The 19474-nt window shown below is 34.9% G+C and overlaps 3 protein-coding genes, 1 non-coding gene and 1 pseudogene across 4 annotated transcripts; all 5 read right to left on the reverse strand.

The window, feature by feature from the left end:
- Positions 1–156: 156 nt before the first annotated feature.
- Positions 157–4733, reverse strand: LOC106351031 (polycomb group protein EMBRYONIC FLOWER 2-like). Its single transcript, XM_022717169.2, has 17 exons — positions 4097–4733; positions 3843–3898; positions 3556–3673; positions 3302–3455; positions 3160–3210; positions 2933–3072; positions 2658–2717; positions 2441–2568; positions 2171–2235; positions 2026–2078; positions 1862–1912; positions 1726–1782; positions 1211–1278; positions 1042–1115; positions 790–898; positions 521–610; positions 157–451 (listed from the first exon to the last, which is right to left on the reverse strand). The coding sequence occupies exons 1-17, from the start codon at positions 4256–4258 to the stop codon at positions 325–327; spliced, it is 1563 nt and encodes a 520-aa protein (XP_022572890.2). The 5' UTR covers positions 4259–4733; the 3' UTR covers positions 157–324.
- A 9623-nt stretch (positions 4734–14356) lies between these two features.
- Positions 14357–16448, reverse strand: LOC106345876 (ankyrin repeat-containing protein BDA1). The gene is made up of 2 exons (XM_013785083.3): positions 15940–16448; positions 14357–15870 (listed from the first exon to the last, which is right to left on the reverse strand). The coding sequence occupies exons 1-2, from the start codon at positions 16444–16446 to the stop codon at positions 15085–15087; spliced, it is 1293 nt and encodes a 430-aa protein (XP_013640537.1). The 5' UTR covers positions 16447–16448; the 3' UTR covers positions 14357–15084.
- Positions 14391–14488, reverse strand: LOC125607693. Its single transcript, XR_007338764.1, has one exon. It is a non-coding gene; the product is annotated as a small nucleolar RNA R30/Z108 (small nucleolar RNA).
- On the reverse strand, positions 14540–14642 carry LOC125607832 (annotated as a pseudogene).
- Positions 16449–16573: 125 nt separating the features above from the next.
- Positions 16574–19309, reverse strand: LOC106345875. The gene is made up of 8 exons (XM_013785082.3): positions 18896–19309; positions 18642–18781; positions 18411–18510; positions 18230–18328; positions 17729–18076; positions 17552–17644; positions 17270–17476; positions 16574–17187 (listed from the first exon to the last, which is right to left on the reverse strand). Exons 1-8 carry the CDS (start codon positions 19226–19228, stop codon positions 16918–16920), a joined length of 1590 nt encoding a protein of 529 aa, XP_013640536.1. The 5' UTR covers positions 19229–19309; the 3' UTR covers positions 16574–16917.
- Between the last annotated feature and the right edge of the window lie 165 nt (positions 19310–19474).

Consider the following 19474-nt stretch of genomic DNA (forward strand, 5'->3'; position numbering starts at 1 on the left):
ATATCGAGCAAAAGCATACAATGAATTCAAGCATGAACCCTAGAATGAATTCTTCAGTGCTGATGGACAATTCTTTAGTCCCGTTTCATTTATTAATTATTACCTAACATTCATCGGGTAATATACATTTCAGACAAATGTAACACACCAACTTTCTGTAAAGTAAATTAATAACTCCAAAATTAAAAAAAAAAGTAATTTAATAACACTCAAATGGGAAAGGAATAATGTAAAATAATAACATCCAAAACGAAAAAAGGATAAAAGGGGTCCAAAAGTAGTTAAAACCTACTCTCATTTCCTTTTTCTATTATTTAGAGTTTTTTAACTTAAAATAAAGGCTTCTGTGTCTTCAACTGGAAGCTGTTCGAAAAGCACCATACAGTTGTTCAAGGTTTGGGCGTCAAGGCGCCCATAAATCTTCAGTGTCCAGATATACTTTTTCCAGCACCTACACATGTACTCACATTTATCAATAAAACCCACTTTCTTCTCTGAAACACCTTAAGAGTTAAATTACCAGAGCAAGTCCAGATTTCGGACCAAGAAGGGTCCGTGCAGTTTTGAGAACGCCTCACATCCACATGCGATGCAACCACCTGTGATAACTCTGCAAAGGGTCAACAACCAGTGTCAAGCTAATGCTTTATCCTATCATTATCTTTTTTAATGTAAAAAGTTGTGCAGGAATATCCACAAACTATATATAAACCACATGTGACGCCAAATTTGTTTGCATTAAGACTCGAAATCATATGTACTGAAAAGAGAGAAGGCGTATATACATACCGGTGCTTCTTCATAAAAGAGTTCCACATGTTCATCATTTGCAAGTCTGCAGGACCCATTCCTGGAGGAACTGTTTGGCTCTTCTCACATTTAACAGAGTCAGCAGCATCTGAAGATAAAAAATTTAAGAAATTCTCAAATGATCCAACGTTGTCTAATGCACATAAGAAAGTAAATTAGTCATAAATATAAAACTAAACACGTTCCCAAAACTAAAAATCCAGATAAGATTCATTACAATCAAACACATACCGTCAGTCTTAATTGGCCTCGGCCTTGGGTTCCTTACCGGAGTCTTCTGCTTCCTACGGCTGGATTTCATTGAGCTGTTATTGTAATTTTTTTTCATGGTTTAAGTAAGATTGTCACCTAAATGCGAGTAAGATAAGTAAAGTCAACATAATAGGCCAAGACAACTTACGAGAAAGGGTATGGTTCCAGCCTTGCGTTAGGGTCGCCCTTTTTTTCTTTTTTGAAACACTTACTAGTCTGAATTTTGAAAGAATACAAAAGACAATAACATATTATAGCACAATTTCTACTACTAGCAGGTCACTGTTGTGCCATCGAAGACAATAGAAGATATCATAATGTTGCAAATAAGGAAATATTCCAGTTCTCCTATTTAAACACTCTAAAGTCAACAGCACATTGAGGATATTATTTTGGAAAAACTTTTTTTTTTATGGTTTGAGTAAGATTGACCCTAAATGCAAGTAAGATAAGTAAAGTCAACATAATAGGCCAGACAACATTAATCTGAATTTTGAAAAACTACAAAAAAACAGAATATATTATAGCACTAATTCTACTACTAGAAGGTTTGACACTGTTGTGATTTTAATTTCTCCATGCCATCGAAGACAATAGCAGATATCAACACTCAAAAGTCAACAGCGCATTGGGAATATTATTTTGGAAATAAGATGCACTAACCTCGGTTAACGTTACCTCATTGAGAGACACATTTACAGCCGGATATTTTTCATTTACCTAAAACACAAGTGGAGCCGATTAGTGGGAACAATTAAAAATACTGAACAATAGCTAAATGAGCTTTGAAGTTACAAACCCAAAATTCGAAATTGAAGAAATCATGGGTTGCAATGTGACATTCCAGGCCCTAAAACATGATTGGGAACAAAAAAAGAAAGATTACATCACTACATAGAATATATATAGTCCACTAGTATATTTTACTCAGAGGTATGAGTGAGAGTAGAAATGAAAGTTTACCTTAAAACTGGCACATTTTACTTTGCACAATGGACAAGTAAAGTCTCCAGTTACTGGAAGAAAATAAAATCCAAATGTAATTTATGATACACATTATATTTTACACACATGGGTATGAAACAGGTTAATGATTACACAAATATACCTTCAGTTTTCTGTAATTTGTTGTTATAGTAACTGTAATTGAAAGCTACTTGTCCTTTTCTCAACCTATGCAATGGATATAGAAGAGTGATTTAAGAGTCGACATGAAGAGGTAGACATTATAACTCATCAAGTTGTAGGTAACACTTCCCATTAGTAGAGAGGGGAATAAGCCAAAATTCAAAAAAAAAAAAAAATTGAAACTGAAATTCAAGAAAAATTGATGACTATAAAATTAAGGGAAAGGAAATGTAGGTTGAACTGAAGTTACCTGTGAATTGGCAACACTACTGAAGAGGCAGGGAAGTCACTAAATGAAAATGAAGAACGATAAGGAGGATTTTCCGTTGCTCCAACCTCTTGTGCAGATATGGTGACTTGGACTTGCTGCGGTGAGCTCTTCAAACAAACAAACAAAAGTAAAAGAATTATGAGATACTTTAACACAATTAATATTAGAGTAAATGATGGAAGTGTGAAAAAGTTACCGAGGTGAGGGGATTGCTGGGAACCTGAATCTCGACAAACTTCTCACTCATAGACATTAGCTGCAGAAATAGACAAGTTATACCAGTATGTTTCCGTAATAATGGTGAATATAGTAAACTAATAAAATTCACATTAGCAAGTGTTTCCAATTTACATTTTCAAGTTACATATGAAAGAAGTTAAATCCAGAGAGTCCACATTTCATTATAGGGAACAAATATGAAAAAGGAAACAGTAAAACCTAAGTTTAAGAAAACAATTAAGGCGAGATTACCTGTAAAAAGCAAGGCTGCATTTCAACAAGAGAGACTGAAGTTGCTTTCTCTCCCAAGTCCATATTTGGATATTCCTTCCACGAAGAATAGAGAGATTCCAAGGGTATTTTGCTCCATAGGCAATGTCCACCTATGTTTCCTGCCAGAACAAAGTAAATATAAACTCTCATGATGATTTATTTACAGAAGAAAGACACATTCAGAAACTTTTTATAACTGAAAATACCTGAATGGATCTTGCTTGAATCAATGCCAGATTGAGAATTTTGCGCACCAGCTACAAGAAAGAAAATAAATTTGATCAGTTTATCTTGTATACTGTACATATACATAAATCATCAGTACACAACAATCACTCTAATACTCACCAAAGCTGATAAATAAGATAACGAGTGATCCTGATTTTGCATCCAACGCGAGTCTATCCATTCGAGGGAGAAGAAAGTTGGCTTGAGGTTGACTAACTCCATCATCCCCAGTTAGGATACATGCTCGACTGAACTTATATATTGCAGAAGACGACTATAATTTTGAGAGTTCCAAAAAAAAACGAAAAAATGTTAGGCGATGAAATGACATTAGGCAAAGATTAGCCCAATTATGTCTGGGTTGAAACGCCTACCTTTGCGGTAGTCTTAGAAGAAACGAGTCTTGCCAGCATAATAAAAAGAGGAAAGAGTTCTTGAGTTTCTACACCAGCAGCATCTTTACTGCCCGGAAGGAACAAAGTCATTTGTATTCTGCACGTCAGTATAATATTGATTACTATTCACCAGGGGGTAAAGTCTTTGAAACTTCTTCCCAAACAAACACTTAGCATTAAGGTTCCAGATTAATGATTGAGTTATATTCTAATCATAATTACACAAAACTAATGGAGATTCTGAACAGAAGAATTTTTTTTTTTACCTCCTTTGACGTTTGGCTTCAGTCTTATATTTCAAACTTCGCTGAAGAAACAAGGGCTACACGGAACAGATAAGAGAAAACTGTTAGAGTCAACTACATAGCAAGATCACAAACGCTTACTTATAACCAAATGAAGTCAGCACAAACTACACAGCCATGGGAATTTTCTATGTCAAAAGCAAAACCAATGTCTGGTCGCTCATTATTACACACATTCCTCTCTGTCAAAAGGTAACAGCTAAAGAAACACATACATTCTTAATAGCACGACGCCGGAAAAAGGTGTAGAACTCTATAGGCGGGCCATACGTTGCTTTGAGGCTCTCCTGAGCAGCAATCTTCTCCTCGTCAGACATATGCTCACGGAAGTATTCCATGTGCGTCTGATCTATCATTCTGGAACAATTGCAGTTCATACGTCATCAAAATATGTAAAAACAAAAAAAATTCAAAAAAGGAATTTCAATAAACATTCTTCAACTATTACACCAACGAATCCATAAGCATATTAACGTACTTAAAAGTTGTCTAAATTTCACTTAAAGATGTAAAGCCTTATTCAGCTTTTAATCGAATGGAGGCGAAATGAATAATAAGCGGAAGAGGAACATACGAAGAGGTTTTACGAATGATGAGAGGATTGACTGGCATTCTCGCTACAAACTTTTATATAGAGGAGCGAAAGGACACAATAACACAAACTTCAGAACACTGTATTTGCAGCAATAGAGAAATGTGTTAATAAATTCAAAGTATCTTTTCTTTATAGAAAGTATCTTTTTTTTCTTTTGGTCAAACATAGGAAGGTATCATATATAATCTAAAATGCTAAGAATATCTTGAAAACAACTTTTTATTATTTTTACTACTGAAATAATATATATTTTTTTTTTTTTTGTAACTGTACTGAAATAATATATTTTACTTAGTTTGTTTTATAATACCCAAACTACATTTTTGTAATTGATTTTAATTTATTTATCAACCAAATAATATTTATTAAAATTGATATACTTTTTAACAATTACATACTTTAGAACAGTTTATTTTGTTAAAATAAATAATAGAGAAAACGATCCTTATAAATATTTATTAGTATACGCATTTTTTTGTCACAACATTTTGTATAGGCATTATTAATTCAAAAACCAACATAATAAATTCTCTTTAAAGTTATTGTTCTTCTTCGTTCTGTAATAATTGACGTTTTAGTACTTTTGTTTTGTGTCAATATATTTGACGTTTACAGAATTCAATGCATATAGTGACGGAAGATTATTTTTTTACCCTTGTAGCATTAACGTGTTTGCTAGCATATTTTGACTGAATAAATGATAGCAAGTAAATGAAAATGTTAAAACAGAAATTGCATCAGCTGTCTTAAACTACATGCAAAGTTATAGAACATCATATAAAAAAGAAGGGAGGGAGTATTTTGTCTAAAATCTAAAAAATACGCACATAGTGTAAATGTTCTGAAAACCGTCGTTATACAATATGTTTAATGTGCTTTTTTGCTTCTATATTTTCATTAAATATTAGAATCTGTAATTTTGTCTTTTGTTTTGCAAAAAAATAATACAAATTTTGTCATGTTTGACCTTAGTTTTCATTAATAGTCATTTCGAAAGCAAAGACAACATGAAATTATATATGGCTCATTTTAATGGAAATTCTTTTCTGGAGGTAAAATGAACATTTTCAAAAGCAAATTTTTTCCAACCAACATTTTCCTAAGCAACATAACAAGATTATTGATTCTATATATAGAGTAACCTCTTGTACAGTCGCACAATCCATCTCTAGAGTCTATATTCCTAAGCAATAAAAGAAGATCATTGATCCTCAACTATAAACCATGGTTTGTAATCCATAGATCCTAGTGATGTTTAGATATTGTTGATTGTAGACCATATCATATATTTTTTTTCTTTTGTCAGCAACATAAACAAATTCCGCTAAAATTCTGCAAACAAACTGGTAACTCTGCGTTCATATAAACAAAAGACGATTTATTCTGAGCACTGCACGCAAGCATATCAGCCCTTGTATTCTCCGTTATATGAACATGTATCAACTCTGAGTGATTGAAGCTCTCTTTTAGTTTCTTGATGTCTTGGAGAAATGTTGCAAACCGACCATTCTTCTGGTTCTGAAATCATCTTCACCAACTGTGAACAATTGTTTACAAATGTCACATGAAACTTTTTCAAATTCATTGTACTCAGCCCTTGTATTCTCCGTTATAGGAACATGTATCAACTCTGAGTGATTGAAGCTCTCTTTTAGTTTCTTGATGTCTTGGAGAAATGTTGCAAACCGACCATTCTTCTGGTTCTGAAATCATCTTCACCAACTGTGAACAATCGTTTGCAAATGTCACATGAAATCAAAGCTTCAATTTTCGAGTAAAGGGGTGAGAGATTGGTTTTCGTATTTCTTGCGTCCATCAAACCATCAAAACCTTATAACGTACTATACTATCCTTGCTTCAAGAAAATTTTCTTCTCTTTCCATGACTCATCTGTAAAACAACACCATCCTGGCATTTGAGGTAAACTTTCCATCTCCCTCTCTCTAGTTTGACTCGCTTGTTATATTAGTGATTCATGTGCCTCTTCCCCAGTAGTAGCCTCAGTTACTGCCAAAAGTATGTCGAGGATCAGTATCTTTGTTACTAAAAATCATATTATTCCGTCTTTTCCATATAAATGTATCAATAATATCTGAATCTAACAATACTAAAAGTTAGATATACTCAATAGAGAGAGCGTCCACGTCACTTAAAGAATCGGCCAATCAGGACTCTCTATTTTGCCACGTGAGATTATCTTTCACTTTAAACAGTTTTAATTGGGTGGCCCGCTAAAGACTTCGGAATGGCCCATTCAACTCTTCGCAAGCAAACGTCTTGACTCTCCACTTCGTCGTCAATCGCATCGTTTCGGTTCTCTAACATTATCATGACCCACAACATTCAGCGATGTTCTTTATTCTTTTATTCATGGTTTCGTTCCATCTTCCTTTGTTTCTCCTTCTATTTAATCTTCTTCGTCGAATCTTACTTGAAACCAAAATCTACTACCTCCGTAGTAGAAAATAAAGTCATGGCCATAAAATCTGTTAGATTCGCCATAAAATCTATCCTCTCCGTAAAGTCTCCCGTGTCCGACAGCTCTATTGATCGGCCTTCCTACGAAGCATCCAGAAAAACTCCACTGAAGAAAACTCTACAATGGATCTTAAGATCTGAGCCTCATCTGAATGTCACTGTAAATGGCTTGAACATGGCAAATCCTTTTGTGATCGGGTCTACACCGTCATGAAGAGAGCATTCGATAGAGGCAAAACAATCTTGCTGAACTTCTTAGGCTTCTAATCGACCATATTTGGAAACTGGAAGCGAGAAAGAGGTATTGGATTTACAATCTGTTTAGTGATCGATTCATAATATATGGGCTTTACATGTATTTTTTTTCTTGAGCGGGTTTCACATGTATTTTTTTCTGCTGCCTTTGAAATAAAGAATTTTGAGCACTGATGGTTACTCTGAGCTTGCTTAATCTTCTGTGGGTACTCTGACTACTTTTAGGGACAGGTGAGTTTTAATCTTGGTGTATGCGTATCTTTTAGCCAATAAAATGATTGATATTCGGTTGGATTGGTTATTGAGTCAGGAAAAAAAAAACACACTATACAAATCTATTTTGCATAATAATTATGTTTTGATTGAACTCATTATGGAATCCATCTTTCAATGCTGAGCAATCTCAGGTGAGAGACTGACTATGTTGCTTTATGTTAATGCTTTCAGAACAGAACATACATTTTCCAAGGTCTTCAAATGCCGTGTAATTTTTGGGTATTGGCTTCTTTACTCCTGCACTTATATATGAAATGATTAGTTATGTTTCCATAAAGAGTTCCTTGCATTTGGTTCTAGCTTTTATTAGCATCCCGTGACAAATATTAATCCCACGCTGATGTGTTTGTTTTGAATTATTTTGCTTTTGTTTGTTGTTGTCTGATTTTTTCTGTGTTTGTTTTATGTCTACTTCGTTTAATACTTGACAAATTCTTTAATTCCATATGTGGGTTTATTTAGTTGAACAATTCAGTTAGTTTTTCGCTCAATTATGTGGGTTTATTTAGTTGAACAATTCAGTTAGTTCTACGCTTGGTCTTCTGCTGGTGGAAGTGCTCCAATTAATGACAGTGAAGTGGAACAGGAAGCCAAGCATCCAAGATTTAGTAGCTAATACCTGTCAAATCCCAGCTCCATGTTGCTTTAGTTCTCCCATTATCTATGTCGCTTAAGTTTATGTACTTCTCTAGGATTTCCTTCTGCATATCTGAACATAATTTTTACATTTAGTTTTTTTTATCCATTACTTTGGGTTGAACTTATTTTCCTCAAAGCAAAGTTTTTCCAGATAATGTAAGCATTTGATAACTCTTATTCTCACTGACTGACACAGTGATTGTGATTGATTTTTTTTGGGAAAATAGATTCACAGATCAGATTACCTAAACAGTGCAACTGCTCTGCATCTCGCGGCTCAAAATAGCCATCCTCGATGTAGCATGATATTGCTTTCCGAGTGTAACCAGTTTCCCAATTGCTGGAGCCTGTTGAAGGATAACAAATCCTTAGTTGCTGGATTTGATCAAACGGTTTTGATAGTGTTTTGAAAGAGTTAAAGCTTAAGGCTTCCGTTCAAATGATTAGCTGAAGATGTCTTTCAACCACGGAGTGATATTTAGAGCATCAGATGGAGGAACAAACACAAAGACACGGTGCAGTTACTCATGAATTTGGGAACTTCTGTTGCTCAGTTCACTGTGGAAGATTGAAGCACAAGATTCTGAAGGGAGAAACTTAACTCCAGCTTATTGTTTTCCTTTGTCTCTTTGGTTTTGTAATGAAGGTGCTGGGAGTACAACTCTCCATTATGCTTCATGTGGCGGAGTCACTGCAATGTTACTGGATAATATGTACATATATACTTTGCTCAACCAGATAATTAAAATGCATAGTTACTCTTTCTGAAAGTTTAGTGTAAAATTCAGATATGATACCACATTTTCTTTATTCATTTTGTTTTATTGGTTTCGGATAGACTACATCGGTTTCTTGCTCATGGCATCGGAACTAGCTCGAAGAAACACTAAACCCAACCAGAGAACATGCACATTATAACCATCCACCGTTTATCTCTACTAAACCCAACTGTTGGTGGAAAAATAGAATTGTTAAACATCAATGCTGAAAAGAACCCTTGAAACTACTAATCTTCCTGAAAAAAACTCATAAAAATAATATTTAACAGAGAATAACATATAGAAAATAATATTTAGTAGATATATCTGGTCTTCAGGACATATTTACCTCATGAAAACCATTCTATTTATCTCAACTTTTATGAATTTTCAAAAAAATATACAATAAGCAATTAACTGTTTACCTTTAATGTATTTACAAAATATTTATTAAATCCAACATTTTTGAAAATTTTTTAACAATTTTTTTTCATGCATACTTCTAATACTTCTAGAAAGATTAGATTTATTGCTAAAACTTAAAAAAGCTGTTAGCCACTAATTAAATAATACAAATCCGAAATATAGAGGGAATGAATAAGTTAGGAAATCAAAATTTAAAATTTTGAGTTTAAACCAGATTGTTTCTACTGTAATAATATTTTGAATAATGTAATATGTGTGTTTTTTTATTATTGCTTACATTTACATTTTAATAATTTTAACTTCATTTTAATAATTTTTATTTGTCATTGTGTCCAATATATATAAATTAAATATTCCGATAGAAATAACTTAATATCTTAAAGCAACTAAATATTTATAAAAATAAACCCGGGCGTAGCCCGGAAAAAGTCTCTAGTTAAGATAAAAACGCTTGTCACCTTATCAAATATTAAAAGAAAGCAAAAATTAATGAACGAAAAACATAACAAATAAGAAAAAAGTGAATTAAACCTTAAACTAAGAAATTACCTGCTGTTTGGGATAATATATATTCATTTATTTTATCAGTATCTTGATTATGCATACTTTGTTTTGACCTCAAATAATGATTATGCAGACTTAATATAGCACTTAATTTCTTGAAAGAATATGAAATTACACATTTTGCATGAAAATGTCCATACATATGTTTCACAATTTCTCACATGGAATTGTTAAACATCTGTATGGAATTTTTATTTTGTCTGAATAAAAATTTATAATGTGCAGTGTGAATTAATTGTTTCAACTATCTTGAGAAACATGGGTGAAGCTGTCTAATTTGTTGGAATTTGTTGAATCTATGTCTTACTTTTTATTGTCTGATTAGTACGATATTATTTTCCACGTTAAACATAAAATGCTGTTCCGCATGGATTTATTTTTGGGTTTATTCCTAAAAGATCTCGTATTATTAGAGTTAGACATACTTTTATATATTAGATACTTCTTATCTAAATTTTTGAAACTTTGTTTAATATCTCACGTAATTAACTAAATTTTGGCTGATCCGTACTCGCACCACAAATAATAAACTCAACCACTATTCGCATCCACAGCTCAAATATTTCGGCTATGAATGTATAGTGCGGTTGACATGCGGGACGGACTGGACCGCAATTAAGGTTACCATTCAACACAAATATTTAGATGTGTTTAAGCTGAAAATTAAATAATATAAAAATCAACTGAAACGCAGGCGGTTCGCATTACGTAAGAAAATCAGTGGAACGCCATGCAAACTTTAACCACAGCAAATGAGATGTGTTTCAACGTGCGGTTCTTTATTGATTGTTTTTCATCAATAATAAAATATTTCTAAAATTTTACAAATTAACACATTATTTAGAGCACATTAATCTGTATTCAAAAATATAGTGTGGTTAAGAGGTTATATTATTGTAAATAAATTATTTTTATTCTATACATATATCTACTATATCTTTATATTATCTTTACTTATTTACTTAATTTTATTTTGTCTATATAATTATAAATATGTTTCACTCAATTACATCAATACTACTTTTCGGTTCAGTTTCAGTTGGTTCTTTCGTTTCTTCGGTTCTAGAGCTTTAGGATCCGTTTGGTATTTAGAAAGTTTGGTTCGGTTTCAGTTCGGTTTGGATAACAAAGTTGAGAATCTGCTTATATCCAAAGTCATTATTAAACATCAAAATCATATAAAAAATTCAAAATAACAAAAACCGAGTACTTAAATATTAAATAGTTTAACAAAAATAAAAATCATAACAACAAATCATAACTAATTGGAAAGTTTTAGCGTTTCCAGAACAGAAACGCGAGTTTCCACAATAGAAACGCAAGTTTCCACTAAGTTTCCAAACTGAGATTTTTAAGAAACGAGTTTCCAATGCGTTTCTGCGAGTTTCCGAAAGATTCCGATTCTGAAACGTTTCCGAAACATGAAACATACCTTCAACCGAATTTCCATGCAACATAGATTAGATTATTATAAAAACAAATATAGTTAATATTTATCAATATATAAACTATATTATAGAAATTCACATACCTATTCGGATCTCGATTCAGTTATGGTTCAGTTTTTCGTTCGGTTCTAGCTTTTCGGTTCTAAAGATATATGATCCACTAGTATAAATGATAGGATCAAAACCCAAATCCAAACCAAACCTCATTTTTCGGTTTGGTTCATTTTGGTTCTGGATAAATGTGTCCATGCCTAGCTAAAGTTTTGAATACAATATTTTAGATGAGGTATATGTGAATCTGATTTGTAAAGTTCTCCAATATATAATTTATTTTATAAATTAAATAAAATTTCAGTAATAGCATAGTAAATTTCATATTTGAGATATATAAACTAATTTATAAATAAATTTTATATTTTAAAATATTATATTAGTATCATTGCTTTTTTAAAATATATTATATGTATCCCGCCGTTATACTATTTATTATACATGTTACCATTCATATTATTTTTTGAACCGCTTATTTTACACAAACCGCAGTTGTTCCGCAGCATGCGTTTCTCTTGTACAAACCGCAGTTAAACCGTACCGCAGTATCCAACCCGCTTATCCCGCACTGCTCAATCCGCTGTTACCATTCAGAGAATCAATGGACTCGTATCTGCCCTGACGCGGGTCAAACGGAGTCGGTCATGCAGGTAATGATTAAAATTCTCTGTTTTACTTGCAAATGATTGTGAAGATGAAACAATAGTTTTCTAGTTTTATTCTTATTCTCTTAGTTTATTAATTAAGATAATCAAATAAAACAATGTGGTTTTACAAAATTATTTACCGTATTTTTTTGAATATTATGCTTGAAAGGTTATTAATTTTTTAGCTTATAGTCATTTTGACCTACTTAACTTTCTAGAGTTATATCAAACACTTAATAATTTATATTTCTTTGGTATTTTGTTAGAATATGCGAAAACTAATGGTTATATATTACTCCCTCTATTTCTTAATGTTACATATTCTAGTTTTTTCACACATTTTAATAAAACACATTAAATTTGCATAATTTTTTGTGTTTATCTTTGTTTCATAATTTAAGCCAATAAAAACTCAGTAAGTACAATTAAGTTTTTTTGAAATTTACAATTAGTTAATAAAACATGTCTTTAAAATGTAGAAAATAAATCTTTTTAAAACAATTTTTTTTCTAGAATATGTAATATTAAAGAACAAAGGTAGTATGTGCTAGTGAGTTTTTTTTTGTAGTGTTTACTTTTTACTTGATCGTCTAAGAATTTTTTTGAACATTTATGGCTTTCGTTGAAAAACTTAATACAGTATATATGTAACTGAAAAATGTAAAAAACAATCACAAACATTTAGTGACGATAAAATAATAATTGGTGTGCTTTCATATACGAGGGACTGCAATGGTTAAATAGAAATAAAAAACAAGAATGTATTTCCAGTGGAGCTTTGAGAAATGTCTAGACAAGGATATATAGTGTGAGGTACGAGTACAATTATATAATAACTAAATAAGGTATGTAATCGTTGGCACAGAAGGTGGAGAAAATCATTTCTTGATGGTCATATCCTAATTCAACATGTGAATACACTTGTTTGTTTGTTTACTATTATGGATCCATGTAGGCTTCAACTTGATATCTAGGAGACTGAATCTGTAATAGAATGCAATGACTGGTTTTGTGTTAAATATGTTTCATGTTTTAATACATTCATAAGTCAACATTTCTTATCTATGTACATAATAAGACAGAGAAAAAACTCAATCTATATATATATATAAATATATAAGGTAAATAACTTGGATATTATTAGCTCACATTTCTATTTTGAACCATGAATAATACAATTCAGAGTTTGACAAAAAAAAAAAAGAATAATACAATTCAGAGAATTATTTGTCAGGCATGACCCATATTCTTGCCAGATCTATCCCAGAAACTCTCGATTACTTTGATCTCATGTAGTTATTAGAAAAGAAATTATGGTCATAGAGATCTTGAAAAATTTAGCAATCATGTTGACATGCACATTTACGACTGGGAGGTACACCAGGGATGTTAGGTCGATCAGAACAGTCACAACGTATTCCAATATTATTTGGAAACCCACGAAATTTTTTAAAATCGTTTACACATGCACTCTTTCCATTATTTCCGCATGTTCCTTGAAAATTGTTTCCGATTTTGCATCCAAATTTTTTTATGGCTTCCACCTCTACTGCAATATATAAACCTCAAAAGATTATTAAATTGAAGAATTGTTTAGATCAGCAATGAATAACTCAAAAAATACCTTTAGCATTATTTAGAACGAGAAATGTGAGAACACAAGAAACCATAAACATAACATTATATCTCATGGCTGAAAATGATGAACAATTCTTTAAAACAAAAAAAAAATTGTTTGTCTTACACTAATTGGAAAACAACATTTTTCGTTGCCAAATAAATACACTCGACAAAGGATAAAAATAGATATTAAAATTCAATTCAGAAAAGGTAATAAATAAAAGTAATGGTGGAGATAAAAAATAGTCAACGAAATCGATGGAATTGATCTTTTTTCAAAAAATCTTCCAAGCAGAAATAAGTTTTAAGTTTCTGCTGTACGATCCGTGAGGTAGCTGACTATTCCGGACCATTCAATTTGTTCAGACTCAAAAGGTGTTGACGCCTGTTCATAGTTCATACTAGTCCCAAAAATACATTGGCAATTTCGTTAGAAAAATATTAAGAAGAGACACAACAATTGCATTGTTCGTATATTCGATTTGCTAAAATTATAGATTTGTTTTACCTATAATTTGTCAAATGTAAGTGCAAGAAGAAACGGTTAATCAAATTGACGATATTTTGGATGTTTGGATTCTGTATAGGGAATTGAAATCATATATTGAGAATCACCACTAACTGTACTGAGAGTGATTTTTTTGCGGGAATTAAATTATAACAATCTTATGATCATAGCAATCGTCAGTAGTCATTATCCAAAATCCAAATCAATCAGTGGTGGAAAAAACAATATTTATATTGGAAGGAGATGACTCAGTGGTGGCTAGTGATATTAGGTTCGATTCTGCCAGCAAGTTACTTCAGCTGAACTCAGAAGAGGGAGCATTATATCCTCATCGTCATCTCCAATTCATTAAAACATAAATCGATATTTCAAAATCAAAGCGAGTAAAATCAAGAAGGCTCAGTTCAGCGGGATTATCGACACAGAAACGAGTCTCGAAAGAAACGCCTAATTCCGGTCTGTTGAGCTTGAATATTTCCGAGTCGTCACTGCCTTCTCTATCTTTTTTTTTTTATAATGGAAAAAGATGATCGACCAAAAGAAAACGAATCAATCAAAAGAGAACAGCATTTAAACCAGAAAAAAAAAAAAACTATTCATGGAATCGTAAACAAGATGCACTGATGATGAATTGAATTGAAATTTGATGATACAAGCATACGGCGATTGCAATCTATTTATATAGTGTGATGAGTTAGTTAGGGTTTTAGCTAGGTCTTCCTTAGAGGCCCATTTTCGGCCCGTTAGTTCTCGCTGATGTTTTGGTTTAAGCTCGGTACGATTTAATTTTGGTTCTCTTCGAATTGTTTTTGGTTTAATATGATGGCTTGTAACTGAAATATTTGGGTCTCTTCTTTTCATTACTTTACAACATGATTAGGAGAAGATAGATAATGAACTGGCTTTTTATGTTACAAAACCTCTACATGAAATATTATCTACTGACAACAGATTTTCTGTAACATGGAGTCCCATAATTGACAGAGCATGGGAATAGGCTTCTCAAGCAACCTCATCAAAGCTGGAGTGGCAGCAGCAAGGATGGACGTGATGAGAACGCAGTAAAGCTTCACATGATCAGGCGCCACGCTGGTCATGGCCGTGTTGTGGGAGAAGTACATAGCCATCATACAGATCTGAAGCTGGAACCGCAACGGGAACCCGAGGGTGAGAATATTCAGCATAGACAGCGAAACCGAAAACCCAATCGTGTTAAAGAAGACGAACAAAGTGAAAGCGATTCCGTTGAATGTCCCCATGATAGACTGCCCTGCTATATGAGGTTGTTGGCTAGTTGCGTTCTGGGAAACATCAGGTGTGTAGCTATCTTGCCAGGTTCCACCTGGTGGAGTCAGGCTGGCCTGGAAGGTGGCTGTCGCGACGAGCGAAGCCACCACCAGTAAAGCGCTGCGTGCCTCTGATGGCGAGTCTCTGTGCTTTTTGAAAGTGAAGTATTTCACGAGATCTTTATGGCTTTGTGACTCCATTGCTCTCTCTTGGCAAGCGGAAGTTAAAGAAGTGGTTCTTTGGATATTGGTGGTGGTACCTATATCGCTCCCTCTTTGAGCTCCAGCTTGGATAAGTTTCTCATAGATTTCTCTATCGCCTGCTTCGCTCGGAAACATAACCAGCAAATCCAGTGCAGAGAGACCCATCTTGTTCATTGCATTCACCTCAAATGTCTTAGACTCTTCTGGTATTGCCTCAACCAACACTTCAATCACCTGTAAGGTAACAAACACACATTTTGGATTCTACTCTTACAACAAAAAGTATTCAACCATTGTTCTTACCTGGCGATTTTTTCTCCAGGTAGCTAGATGAAGAGCAGTGTTACCCTGTTCATCTTTCTTGTACAACACTTCAATTTGATTCATCTCCGTGATCAACTCAACAATAGCTACCACCGCTCCGATCTCTTGGTGCATAACAGCGAGATGCAAAGCAGTTTGACCTTGAACCGTCTCATCTTCTACGCAATCAACGCAGCTGGAGACAATCTCTCTGATCACATCGGTTTTGCCTCTCATCGCTGCCACATGAAGTGGAGTCTTTCCATCTCTACCTTTAAGCCTGCAAAGTTTCTTGTCGATTCCCAAAATTGCCCTCACGGTCTCTACTTGGCCGGCTGCTGCAGCCGCATGCAGAGGGCTAGAACCATCTTTGTCCAAATCAAAGACTGATGACCTCTCCCGTGGAAACTTCCCGGCCACGACATACTCTTCACTCCTGGGACTAAAGGAGTTATGCAGAGGATGAGTCGCGATCTCTCTCGGTTGATGAGTCTCAAAAGCATCCATTTTGGTTATGACGCAAAGGAGGAGAGAGAGAGAGAGCGATAGACGGTATTGGTTTGAACTTTGAATATACTATGGTGGTTGGTCATCACGACAATCTCTTGACATTTATTCTATTACAGAAAATCCCTTTTGACATTTGAAAAGTTCCTTAAATGAAAGAAATGGTTACAAGTGTCTTCTGACTTTGTAGCATTAGTTACACATCATTTGACTTCTAGTTATCTAAGTCCAGACTTTCTGCCTAAGATCATGAACCTGCACATGACTTATCACTGGGTCAAATTTGCAATTAAGAAGAGAGTTTCTGTTATTATGGGAAGAAAAAGAAAGACACTTAAACAAGATTCCTAAACCTATAATTCAATCTCGGTGGAATGAACCCTTTTCTTCCAGGGGAATGTAAACATTAACCTTTTTTTATCAAAATCATGATGCTAGTACAGCTGCTGGAACTAGCATACATCTTTGCTTCTAAAGACCAGGAATAGCCTCCAGGTTGTACTTCTCTTCAGCTTTTTGAGCTTCGCCTTCCCCACTCTCTGGAGGCGGTTTCGGCTTCTCCAACGCATCTAGACTCTGGCGATACACATAGGAAGAGCTTTGCCGGTTTTTACTGCTAGAATTGCTTATTTGACTAGCAAGAAACCTTCGGATGAGCCCCCTCAGAAACGGAGCCAACGTATCGGGTTCATGCTCTAGGTAATACATGATTCCTCCCATACATGCACAGAACATAGCCACCTGTTTTCATTGATTGTATAAATAAAAAGAGCAGTTCTACTATTAAAGAGGAAGAACGTTTGGTCCCTTGAATTGTTAGTACCTCAGCGTTCTTAATATCAGGAAGAACGTGGCGGTTGACAAGTATCTCCCACAGTGAATCTCCTGCTCGGGGAAGAACGTATAGAGCAAGCTCAGAGCGTCTCGGTTTTTTCTCCAGCATAACCGAGAGGGCCGCTACACCACCCGCGAACCAGTAAACGATCTTGTGGTCCTTGGATGCAACTTTTCTATGGGCACATATGAAAGCCTATTTGCAAATGGGACATTAAGTATTTAGACACATACATCTTATGAAACTGTGTGAAATGAAGGGACCAGTTACCTGAAAAATCCCAACAAAAGCAGACAAGAAGGAAGTTGATCTAACTGAATCTCTGATTGAATGCCAAGATGTCCGGTAAGGAGAAGCCACGAACTGAAAAAGTGTACGATAGCATCAGAAGATACATCTTATTATCTCTGACTAAAGCATAAACCAATTGGATTCTGAAAGCCTTACCCTTTGTAGGTTTAGAACAACATATGGGACGAATGTGAGGGAGAAGTATAAAGGGAATGTTTTCTTGAATGTAGCTGACATTGCGTTAGCATTTTGAGCCAGGCACGAGTTAGTGTTTGGATGAATAGCTGAACAAGGGATGATGGAAGCAAACTCTTCCACCTCTACGTCACTGGCTTCGTTTTTACTAGAGATATAGGCTGATAAGGAAGCTACATCGATTGGACCACCTCTGCAGCATTCTCTCACAGCCTGGTAGACAGGCCTTGCAACTGGTCCTGTCTTCTGAATAAACTCTCTATATGATTTTGGCAAGGTTTCAGGACGCATTATAAAAGCATACATAACCTGCACCACGCATCAATCAGAATTGAAAAAGTATAAAGTATGATCAACAGAGCATTATAACATCTATGCACTTACATGAACTTGTCCACTCCATTTATTAAACTATTTAGAAGACAACTAGGAGAAGAAAAAAGAAGGAAGAATCTCAATTACCTGGGCACAAGCGACAGAAAAAAGTAAAGAATCTCCATGTCTCCAATGGCTTCCCCAAAGATGGAACTTGTTCTTTGACTTTGCGGAGTTGTAAGCCGCCTGTTCACAAAGATGAAGAGATCAGACTCCCAAAAACACATCTGTCCAGTGATATTACTCAGCATGACACCATTAGATGTACCTGGCCTAATCTAGCCAAGAGGTATAGAGCAAGTGTGCGCCGCTGGGTGGAATCATCTAAAGCCAGGATAGACAAACCAGCAATCGAACCTGCTAAGACTCTGTTCCACCCTTAATCAAAGTCATAATAAGGAAACAAACTTTTAAAGCACTAGGCACCAGCAGAAGCAAATAAGAAACGTAGACACAACAATACAAAAATGAAATAAAGAGCCAAACATAAAAGACTTACGAATTCAAAGGCGTCTCTTTCTTCCTCCACTTCCTCAAACAGCATCTGAGTAAGTGATAGGAGCCGGTAAAGCCACCGAAAAGGAGACCAATACGACAAGCTTCTTCCCTAACAATCAAATCTGTCTCCGAGACAAGTTGCTGCAACCATTGTTCATGTATGAGTGAATAAAAGATCACATAAAGACTCTAAATTTATCTTAATCAAAAGCAATTATTAACGAAAGCCTATCCCTTTCGTCGATTGAAGGTCACCTTGAGATCGAGAAGAGAGGAATAAGAGTGGCCTCGAGCGAGCTTGAAAGCGCGGAGAAGGATCCCGATGCCGACCCTGACGCCGTAGGAGAGGAGGAAGCTCTGGCAGAGATTGCCGATGGCATTGGCGACGCAGGAGACGTCGGCGTGATCGCAGAGATCGGCGTGGGAGCCACGCGCGGCGGAGCGCTGTCTGCGCTGGAGCTCGGCCATGGCGTCGCGAAGCCGCTCCTCGGCCTCGCGGAGACGGAGGTCGGCCTCGGAGGAGGCGCGGGAGAGAGGAGAATTGTTGGGAGAAGAGGGAGAAGTCGGCTTGGAGAAGGTCGAAGGCATCTCTCTCTTCTCTTTGAAGCTGATGAGATGAAAATGGATGATGATGCAATTTCAGAGAGAAGAGGAGGAGATGAACGAGTACAATAATAATATATTGGGACCCTACCTACTAGTGAGGATGGGGATACATGCCTTGACACGTCATTATTTGTTTATTTGTAATGAGAACGATCCAAAAAAATGAACATACGTTTGTTGGATACAAGTTTTAGTGATTTGAGTTTTTTTACTCGATTTGGTTTCGCA

This window comes from Brassica napus, chromosome A3 (genome assembly GCF_020379485.1).
Source record: "Brassica napus cultivar Da-Ae chromosome A3, Da-Ae, whole genome shotgun sequence".
In the NCBI taxonomy this organism is placed as follows: Eukaryota; Viridiplantae; Streptophyta; class Magnoliopsida; order Brassicales; family Brassicaceae; genus Brassica; species Brassica napus.

What these genes read in the sequence shown, in the direction of transcription:
- LOC106351031 (XM_022717169.2), bottom strand. Translation starts at nt 4,258, where the DNA reads ATGAACTGCAATTGTTCCAGAATGATAGATCAGACGCACATGGAATAC. An exon ending in CTTCTAAGACTACCGCAAAG is followed by an intron (nt 3,456 to 3,555) that starts GTAGGCGTTTCA and finishes TCAAAATTATAG; the next exon opens with TCGTCTTCTGCAATATATAA. An exon ending in TCTTTTATGAAGAAGCACCG is followed by an intron (nt 611 to 789) that starts GTATGTATATAC and finishes GACCCTTTGCAG; the next exon opens with AGTTATCACAGGTGGTTGCA.
- LOC106345876 (XM_013785083.3), bottom strand. Translation starts at nt 16,446, where the DNA reads ATGGATGCTTTTGAGACTCATCAACCGAGAGAGATCGCGACTCATCCT. An exon ending in CCTGGAGAAAAAATCGCCAG is followed by an intron (nt 15,871 to 15,939) that starts GTAAGAACAATG and finishes GTTACCTTACAG; the next exon opens with GTGATTGAAGTGTTGGTTGA.
- LOC106345875 (XM_013785082.3), bottom strand. Translation starts at nt 19,228, where the DNA reads ATGCCTTCGACCTTCTCCAAGCCGACTTCTCCCTCTTCTCCCAACAAT. An exon ending in TTTCTGTCGCTTGTGCCCAG is followed by an intron (nt 18,077 to 18,229) that starts GTAATTGAGATT and finishes TGCGTGGTGCAG; the next exon opens with GTTATGTATGCTTTTATAAT. An exon ending in CTGATATTAAGAACGCTGAG is followed by an intron (nt 17,188 to 17,269) that starts GTACTAACAATT and finishes CAATGAAAACAG; the next exon opens with GTGGCTATGTTCTGTGCATG.